At 41.8% G+C, this 9,362-nt stretch overlaps 2 protein-coding genes and 1 long non-coding RNA gene across 8 annotated transcripts in view; 2 read left to right on the top strand and 1 right to left on the bottom strand.

The window, feature by feature from the left end:
* Window positions 1-3,962, top strand: part of prdm9 (PR domain containing 9) — a 5,493-nt gene extending 1,531 nt beyond the window's left edge. For all 6 annotated transcript variants that reach the window (XM_020625341.1, XM_020625342.1, XM_020625344.1 and 3 more), the window contains exons 4-7: window positions 510-787; window positions 908-975; window positions 1,182-1,372; window positions 1,572-3,962. In XM_020625341.1, the coding sequence (XP_020480997.1) occupies window positions 510-787; window positions 908-975; window positions 1,182-1,372; window positions 1,572-3,631 (2,597 nt within the window). In that variant the 3' untranslated portion in view covers window positions 3,632-3,962. The remainder of the gene's footprint in view (window positions 1-509; window positions 788-907; window positions 976-1,181; window positions 1,373-1,571) is intronic.
* Window positions 3,963-9,362, bottom strand: part of LOC109974896 (neurabin-2-like) — a 20,782-nt gene continuing 15,382 nt past the window's right edge. Inside the window, exons 6-11 of the mRNA XM_020625349.1 lie at window positions 8,010-8,142; window positions 6,657-6,809; window positions 6,489-6,542; window positions 6,166-6,395; window positions 5,987-6,083; window positions 3,963-5,396 (exon numbers count right to left, since the gene is read on the bottom strand). Coding sequence (XP_020481005.1) covers window positions 5,346-5,396; window positions 5,987-6,083; window positions 6,166-6,395; window positions 6,489-6,542; window positions 6,657-6,809; window positions 8,010-8,142 — 718 coding nt within the window. The 3' untranslated portion in view covers window positions 3,963-5,345. The remainder of the gene's footprint in view (window positions 5,397-5,986; window positions 6,084-6,165; window positions 6,396-6,488; window positions 6,543-6,656; window positions 6,810-8,009; window positions 8,143-9,362) is intronic.
* Window positions 6,783-9,362, top strand: part of LOC109974899 (uncharacterized) — a 6,263-nt gene continuing 3,683 nt past the window's right edge. Inside the window, exon 1 of the long non-coding RNA XR_002277052.1 lies at window positions 6,783-6,854. This is a non-coding gene — a long non-coding RNA (uncharacterized LOC109974899). The remainder of the gene's footprint in view (window positions 6,855-9,362) is intronic.

Here is a 9,362-nt window from a genome sequence, read left to right as displayed (position 1 = left end):
CTTCACACTCGGCTGCAAACCGCCCCATTGCACGCTGGGGGTCCTGGTTTGATGGGGCCAACAGGACAACATCATCTGCAAAAAGCAAAGACGAGATGCTGTGGTCCCCAAACCGGACTCCCTTTGGCCCCTGGCTGCGCCTAGAAATTCTGTCCATAAAAATAATGAACAGAACCGGTGACAAAGGGCAGCCCTGCCGGAGTCCAACATGCACTGGAAACAAGTCTGACTTACTGCCGGCAATGCGAACCAAGCTCCTGCTCCGGTCGTACAGGGACCGGACGGCCCTTAGCAAAGGACCCCGGACCCCGTACTCCCGGAGCACCCCCCACAGGGCGCTGCGAGGGACACGGTCGAATGCCTTCTCCAGATCCACGAAACACATGTGGACTGGTTGGGTACACTCCCATGAACCCCGAATAGAAACTCAGCATGATAATTGTACTGTATGTATTTCTGTAAGATTTTAAGTGGTTTCCTCCTGTTTTCCTCTACTTTGTATTTTCCAGATTGTGAGGAGTGTCTGACTCTCTTCCAAAATCAGAGTGACCCTGCAAACATTAATGGCCCAGCTTTTATTCTTGACTTTCCAACAAGCATGGGTGTCTCCCAGAGAGCCCTGCTCACTCTTCCTTATGGCCTGATGATAGGCAGATCTAGCATTCCTTGTGCAGGTGTTGGAGTCATAAATCACGGAGCAGTAGTGTTTCCAGGAATGCATTTTGGGCCATATGAGGGGGAAGTGACAACAAGTGAAAATGCTATGGCAAGTGACTTCTCATGGGAGGTGAGCTGTGACAGTTTAACTTGACTTGTAGCTGAGACTTCTCATTTTCTCTACTACATCTCTTTCTAGTTACTGTTATTTGTGCATATTTTGTTTTGAAGATAATCTCATTTTCTACAGATTTATAAAGAAAAAGATGAGTATGAGTACATTGATGCTGCCAGAGAATCGCACTCGAATTGGCTGAGGTAATGTATTAAATGCTGCTTTTGTGACTGTTTGTCTTGTTCACTTACAGAATAACTGAATAATAAAGAGCCATCACCTCAGAAGTTAACCTCATGGTATCTCACCCAAAGTTGCTGCTTGTGATGAATCTAAGAGTCTGTTCATGCTTGTATTGAAGCTCAGTTGTTTCATGAAAATTTTTTTAAATCTCTTTCTCCATACAAAGGTACGTCAACTTTGCTCGTAATAGAGAGGAGGCAAATTTGCTGGCAGTCCAGTACAAAGGTAGCATCCTTTTTCACTGCTGTCGCCCCATACACCCTGGAGATGAGCTCTTGCTGTGGCCCAGCAGCAAGCTTCTCAGCCATTTTAGTGAAGCTTGGAACCAGGTGTTTTTCATGAAGCAGAAAACAGCAGGTACCTTCACATTTACATTGTCATTACTCAGAGAAAGAAATATGTAATTTTTTTTATTGGCTACTTTTCAGTTAATTAGTTTGTCATGTAATTTTGCAGTCAATACATAGAACTTCCTTGAAGAGGGAGAATTCTTATAATTCAGTATTATTTTAAAACTTGAAGTGTGACAATTTTTTCCCCTTCTTTGTAATTGTAGAGACCAATACAACTGCAACATCTCAGATCTTCCTGTGCCCCCACCACTGTCAGCTGTCCTTCACTACAGAGGCCTTCCTCCAGAGGCATATGGAGTATGCCCACACACAGCCTACAAAGGACTGTACAACAGCTGCCACTGAAGAGGCTGAACCCAGAGATCATGCCTCCACCACTGACTCAGGTCACTCTGCAGCATCCTTGGTGGTATTATCTGTTGATCCTGTTAAGTCCAAAACATGTGGTGAATGTGGGAAGATTTTTAAGCAAATGCCTCACCTCAAGAGGCACAAACTTAGTGTCCACTCAAACAGGCGGCCCTACTGCTGCCTGCAGTGCCGGCGAACTTTTAGCCAGGCATCTGGCTTAATCAGACACCAGCTAATTCACAGAAAGCAGGCTGTGACCAAAGTTTCTAATCAGAACAGAGTCCTCGGTGAAAAGAAAGAGAACTTGACACAGTTGTCAGAACTTTGTAATACTGCAGATCCAGCTGTAACTGAGAATCCACAAGAACCAATGGATGTAACTGAAACTGAGTGTACTTCTGCAGGAGAAGCAGAAACATCCCAATTCAACTGTTCAGGCTGCAGTAAGAGCTTCACAAATGAAGCCTCCCTCAAAAAGCATAAGGTGAGGGTCCATGAGAGGCTACGTCCATATGTCTGCACTGTGTGCCAGAAGTGCTTTGGCCAGTACAATGACCTGACCAGACATCTGCGGTGTCACCAGAAAGAAGATAAACGAAAAGAAAAAATAAATCTTCCTGAGGACCCAGACATCATGCCCTTTAGCTGTGCTGAGTGTTCACTGACTTTTTCTTCTGTGGACACCCTTCAGCAGCACATCACTGAGCATCACACAGAGGACACTGTACCTTCTGATGATGATGATGATCAGAGCCATGATCCCACCTTTATTCCACAGCGTTCAGTGACCAAAACAGATGAAACTGTCGAAGAACTTCCTTCTCAGAGGCCTCAGCGACTTGGCGCTAGATCTAAAATTTCTGCCATAACAAAGCTAATAGCTCCAAAACGACGGGCAGACATCTGCAAGAAGCCATTAACCAGCCCTGATCAGACACAGCCGAGCTGTACTGAACCAGAGACACCCGCTGTCAGAAATGGGAAGTTAACCAAGTACAAATGGTTTAGCTGTAATCGCTGTAAACGAACATATGGAAACCCAAATGATCTCAAAGCACACAAGTGTGCTTTGAGACAGCACAAGTGTGGTCAGTGTGCGGCAACTTTTAATAAGTCTGCATTCCTGAAAAGACATGAGCAGATGGTACACATAAATGCTAAATCTTACAGCTGTGACCGCTGTGATAAAGCCTTCACTACATCTGGTAAACTCAAACAGCATCAGAAGAGCAACGTTTGTATGAAGTATCACTGCACATCTGAGCTTTTTCCATGCACACACTGTCAGTTCTCCTTCACTATGAAGAGCTACCTGAATAAACACATCAAGAGGCACCACCCTGTGGAGTATCTGTCTCTCTGTGATTCAGACTGCCTAATAGATCAGCCGGAGGAAGAGGAGGGGGAAAAGAAGTATACGTGTCCTAACTGTGGGAAGAGCTGTGCAAGTGCCAAATCATTCAAATCTCACTCATGCTTCCAGCAGGTGAAGGTTCTGTACTTGTGCACAGACTGTGGGAAAGGCTTCACAAACCACTATGGTCTCAAGCAGCATCAGCGCGTTCACACAGGTGAGAAGCCATACAGTTGCCCTCACTGCGCCAAAAGCTTCTCGTACACTGGCCAGCTCAACGTGCATCTCAGGACTCATACCGGAGAGAAGCCGTATCTGTGCACCCACTGCGGGGAGAGCTTCCGGCAGTCGGGAGACCTGAAGAGACATGAGATGAAGCACACGGGGGTGAGGCCCTATAGTTGCCCTGAATGTTGTAAAAGCTTCAGTCGCCCGCAGAGTCTCAAAGCTCATCAAATGCTTCACCTGGGACAGAGAATGTTCAAATGTGCTCAGTGCGGAAAGAGCTTTTCAAGAAACTATCACCTCAGAAGACACCATCAGAAGATGCACCTGTAATGAGATCCAGAAGAAGAGCTCAAATGGTCTAAACTGAATTGCACTAGATACTTTATAACTGCTCTTAAAGAGTTGCAGACATTTTGAATGTCTTGTACATAACGTTATTTAAACGTATACTTAAGTTTCTCAAATCTGAAAATTTTGATTTTTCTGTTTAAAGTGTTTTTTCTCTTAATTATTTGAAAGAGGTAAAACTTGAATACATTTACACTGAAACATTTAATGGGTTTTTTGCATATCAAAAATGTGAAGATGCCACACTCATAAACAACAGCTTATTATTTCTCACTGTCAACTTGTTTTGAAATAAAAACAACCAACTTGTCCATCACTGTTGACCATTTATTCCACAAAACATACAATGCAAAGCATATGCACTGTACAGGCCTTAATATTATGAAAATACTCATAACCATGCCTATTTTTTTCAGCTCATCAATTGTAGTTATTGTCATCCAGATCTACTTTTTTTACATTACAATCTAGCTTTGTCTGTCGAACATTGTTTTTGTCCTTGTTAGCTCATCTTTCCATCTTGACTATATTATAAATATTAAGTAAAATTAAAATATTTCAGTCTTACCTGAACTATACAAACATACTGGTGTAACAGTTGACAACAAGTAGATTCAGTTTCGTTTTGAACTGTGCGTAAATTCAAACAGGTAGAAACCTGGCAGTGTTTTCCATGTGCTACACGTAGCAGTGTTAAGTGCAGCTGCTGGTTAGAGACGCAAGCTGTTTAAATCTCAAACTACTGGTAACAAGTACTTCAGCATCCCAGTCCAGTAATGTTTCATGTCAGTAGTCCTGACTAAAACCACTTTAAAAGTCCTTGCCAACATCCATTTTGAGGGGAAAGATGATCCGTTTTTATTTGTGGCACAGCAGTTGTGGAGGCTTGTTTCTGTGGTCCTTTTTTCTTCTTTTGTTTTTTTGTTTGTTTGTTTTATGAAAGAAGTGAGCTGAAACCAGAGGACCGGTTGCTCATTAGTGAGTCTTGATTGTGTAAAAAATACACAAACACTTCTGAAAGGTAGGCAGCAGTTGGTTCTCAAAGTTAAGTGACAAGATCTCTATGAAGGTTGGGTTACTATTTGTACAATTTCAAAGACAGCTCAAACAATGTTCCACAAACATTCCTTCACTCCGTTGAAGCACCGTATTGACGTCCTCTTCAGTGCAGTCTTCCAATTTACACATCTTTCTCACAAAATATACACCTGTCAATCTCATTAGTTTATATTATGTTAAATGTTATACACATTAAAAATTTTTACAAACCAAACTGATTGTTAAATCACACAGTATCACATCTGTACAAACTCAGAAAGGTCACAAAACTAGGTGAAAGAAAACAATTTTGTTTTGGCAATTAAAAGCAACAGCCTGGTCTGTCACAAAACCACAAATGAAGGGAGTAAATACTGAAGTCTGAAAATGAAAAAGAGACAGTACATCTAGACCTCAGCAGAGTCTGTGTATGTGATGATAAGAGCATTCTTCACATCCCCATAAATGTTAACAGAAAGAGTTAAAATGTTTAAGTGGCTGAAATACAAAGCCTGAGGACACATTTACAGTATGCGACCAGAAACCAAGCCCGGGCTGGAGACGAGAAATACCCTGCAGTTCATTTCGAGTACAATAACACTGTCTTCTACTTCACCTGGTGAAGTTCTTTCATGAGATATGTAATGGAAAAAGGCTTTTATAAAGGTTCAGATTTAAGCTCCTCGACCCTGCACTCCAGGTCAGCCACCTAGAGAAGAGAGAGAAAATGCAGTCATGAATATAAGTTTCTGAACAGTACAGAAGCCCAAAAGTCTGAACTCAGTTGCCTGAACTGATACAAATATGTGTGTTTTGGTCTAATTTATGTTGATTTATTCTATCCATTTCTTACATATTCTTATATTGCTGGCAACTATACAAATATTTTCCATTTAAATATCACATGCATGCTGAAGTGAGTCAGATTTACAGGCTTTTAATAACTAATGCAACACGCTGATTAAATTTGGTCTTCGGAGGTTTTGTTGTTATTGTTAGAAGTTTGTATAAATGCCACAAGTGAAAAAGCTGTTTCGTGCCAAACTGTTCTCATGAGTGCTGAAAAAATAAGTTACCGCCTCAAGCTGCAACTAAATTTTAACAAATCAATTAAAAGTTCTATGTGACTAACAGCGGAGAGATTTTCATGCAGTTAATTTCATTCAAAGGGACAGCATTATGGAAAAAGAAGGACAGTCAGAAACTCTGAGAATAAGAACAGTTTACAGTGCTTGTTCAGACTCACCACTGTTTACAGGGAAAAGCTAAGAATATTAGCAATGTAACCACCTCCATTACCTGTTCCTGGAGTTGTCCAGACTCCTCTTTCAGAAGAGAGGCCTCAGCCCCAACTTGTGCACAACGCTGGGTCTCCTTCTTCAGGTACTCAATCTCCCTATTAAAGTAGCAGATCGCAGTGTCAGACTGTTCAGCTCAAATGTAACAGCTAGCTCTCATTTGTGCGACAAAACACTTACTTCTGCTGATATTCCTTGATCAGGCGTTTGGCTTTGCTGTACTTGCGCTCCAGGGCTTGATACTGGGCCTGTGTTTCCTTCAGGTGCTCGTCCACTGCCTGGCACAGGCTCTGAGCTTCCATCCAGTAGCCCTCCAGCTTCTCCATACGCTCCTTGTTCTCCTGCAGGGTCTGTTCCAGCTGGGCCTTATCCATTCGCCAGCGTTGCTTCTCCTGCTCCGCATGATGCAGCTGCAAAGACAGGTGAAGACAGTAAAGACAATAAATGGACACACCTCTGATTCTTAAAATAACATTCAGTATGATCTTAATTTAACACCTTACCTTTCTTTTCAGCTGCTGGATTTCAGCCTGAGTCACAGCATGCTTTATTTGGAGCTTTACAGCAAAGAGAGATGACAGTTTTAAATACATGTGTTAATATTAGGTACATGTGAGGAAATATGCTGTGATTACACTGGAAATGTTCCAGTTAAAGAGACAACTGATCACCTCTTTGTATTTATGGGCCAGTTTCTCAGGGTCTGTCTCCAGAGGCGACATGTCCTCATTCTCCGCCAAGTCAAACACTTCGATGGCACTGGGATACGGCGGACTGACCTCTTCTTCTTCATCCTCTTCCTCATCTGTGCCATATTCACCACCCTAGGCAAATAAAGATAAAACTGTCTGCATGACTGGGTACCAGAGGTGAGTAGACGTACATGAGGAAATATGTTCTATGTTTAATGTTACATCATAATGTGTGTGGAGGATCCTTTTAAAGTTCAAACCAGAATCATCTAGAGAAAGCTGCAGATCTATGGCATTTGCAAAGGGAAGATTTTGTTTTTAGATGTACTGCAATTCTGGGATTTCTAACATTTCTTGTTAAATGTTTGAATAAAATGTCAGAAAACAGGAGAAGACAGAGAAGCAGTCATTTAATGGTGCCATTAAAAGCACATAGTTTTTGTGCCCTAACACCAAATGGACACTAGATGGTGTAAAACTCAGTAAGAACAGATTATACTTTCCATTATACAACCTAATGCTTTTCAAGAACCACCCAACATCACCACTGCATGAATGGAGCAACTTCCTCTTTGTCATTATAATGAAACTACGGGCATTTTTTAAACATGTGCTCTATTTATGTAAAACTTCAGGACAGAGAAAATCTGAGACACCAAGATTAACAATGCAACAGAGCATGTAGGGTCACCAAATCTGAGTCATCCTCATTTGTCCCCATTTTAGAGATAAGCTCATCATTTGATCAGAGTGGTGCTGGATACAGCAGTGTAGCTTTTTGCCAGAAGCTACAACTCAGCCACACCAAAGTGTCTGTTTTGTTCACAATGGTACTGGGGCTGTCAAATGATTGAGTTTAAGGCAGCATTTTGTGCCTGAACAGGTTGAAAAGGTTACTGTAATGCTGTTTAGCTGTGTGTCGGGTGTAGGACTGTTTGGCAGCTGTAACACTTTATTAATAACTTATGCCACATTTATTCTCTTCTTACCTTAAATTTAACAAACTGCAACTGATCCTGTCTAATTACTGTCAAGAGAACAACTGAACTGTAAAGAAAAGTCACACTACTCACATGGTGTGTTTGAGTTTAAAATTTTTCTAGTAAGAATTTCAAAGACAGCAGCCTAAATATTCCAACTATTCCTTAAAAATCTGTTAATTTTATTGCAGTAATGGGTGCGTACAGGGAAGGAAGGAAATGGATTAGTAAGCATTGCACCATATCTTCTGCACCATGCATGTGCAGACAATGCACCACCACTGACTCAAGAATGAGAAAACATACAGTTCAGCCAGCTGGATCCTACATCCTCAGTAATGTGAAGACTGACCTCTTGTTCGTCCATATACTGGTTGTAGCGCTGCTCCATCATCTCCCTCTGCCAGCGTTCCTGCTCCAGGGTCTGCTGGATGAGCTGGGCCACTTCGCTCTGTTCACCCGGCTTCTCTCGCCCAATCACAAACCTGTATTTTGACAGTTCAGTTCAAACATCTGACAAATCGCTAACCCCTGAAGTGAAAATCATTTATCTTATACAGTATGTTACAGAAGAGCCTTTATTTTTCTTGTGAGGAACATAAATGCTGGCCCCTAAAGGACAAAGAATGTGTTTCTAATATATAATGCACAGTTTACAGTGATATAGTGGCATGTATTAATGCAGTAAAGAACGCACTAGCTCTCTGAGGACAGAAAATGGCTTCCTGTTTAGAGCTGAACAAATGCAGTCTCTGTGGAGCTGGCCTCTTCCATGATTAAAATCAAACTCTCAAATCTATCTCATTTAGCTTGTTGTATGAATGAGGCTCACACAATTTCCTCCAATTAAAGCCACTGTGTAAACGGTGCACAGGAAAAGTAGAGTGAATCATGACGAAGCCACAGATGGTTATTAAGCCAGCCGCTGCAGCCTTTCAATTTCTGTGTCACTAACGGGTATTTAAATGTTCACAAACACACTTCCTGGCCCCATGTATTTGGCGCTGAGCTCTGGTACCATTTGCTATTCCTGCAGCAGATCCATAAAGTATAAACTATCTATGGAGGTTTCTGATCTTCACAAGTCACAACACTAACAATTACTCCAGCACTGACCATTAAACCCTGAATTATGAATGAGCATAGATGACAAAAGGAGCACGCAGGGAACAGTCAGCTCCCCCAGAATGCCAAAGAGCCAGGCTAGTCCTCTGGCATTTCAAAATGATACTTCTGATGCCGAGTGTATTTGCTCCTGATAAGAACAGTTTCTGTCACTCTAAGGTCGAATTCTTTGGACCTTTTTCAAAATGTCTCCAAAAGGACCTTTTCAGTACTGAAGGATTCTAATCATGACCCCGTGTGACCTGGGAATCTACATTCTGGTGAGCTGAATGGCCAGGATGTGGTATAAGCAAGCCCTGCATGTATGACTGACTGTGGCTATGAATCAAGAGGAAAAACATCTCTTCAAGCAAGAACGCTGCATGTCACAGCGAGCTGTGGCAACGGAGGATGAAATAAAATGATGCCTTGGTCACAGTTAAGGTGTATAACAAACCCAAAGGAAATACACAACTGTCACTAAAAATACATTTAAAGCTACAGTCAAGCTAGTGCTAGCCTGGGGTTCGTAGTTAAGTGACACATAAAATTACATATGGTAGCTTTAACCAAGAACACGGCAGTTTGAGCTAAATGCTAA

Source organism: Monopterus albus, unplaced genomic scaffold, assembly GCF_001952655.1.
Source record: "Monopterus albus unplaced genomic scaffold, M_albus_1.0 scaffold353.1, whole genome shotgun sequence".
Classification (NCBI taxonomy): Eukaryota; Metazoa; Chordata; class Actinopteri; order Synbranchiformes; family Synbranchidae; genus Monopterus; species Monopterus albus.
This window is presented reverse-complemented; position numbering and strand designations above follow the sequence as displayed.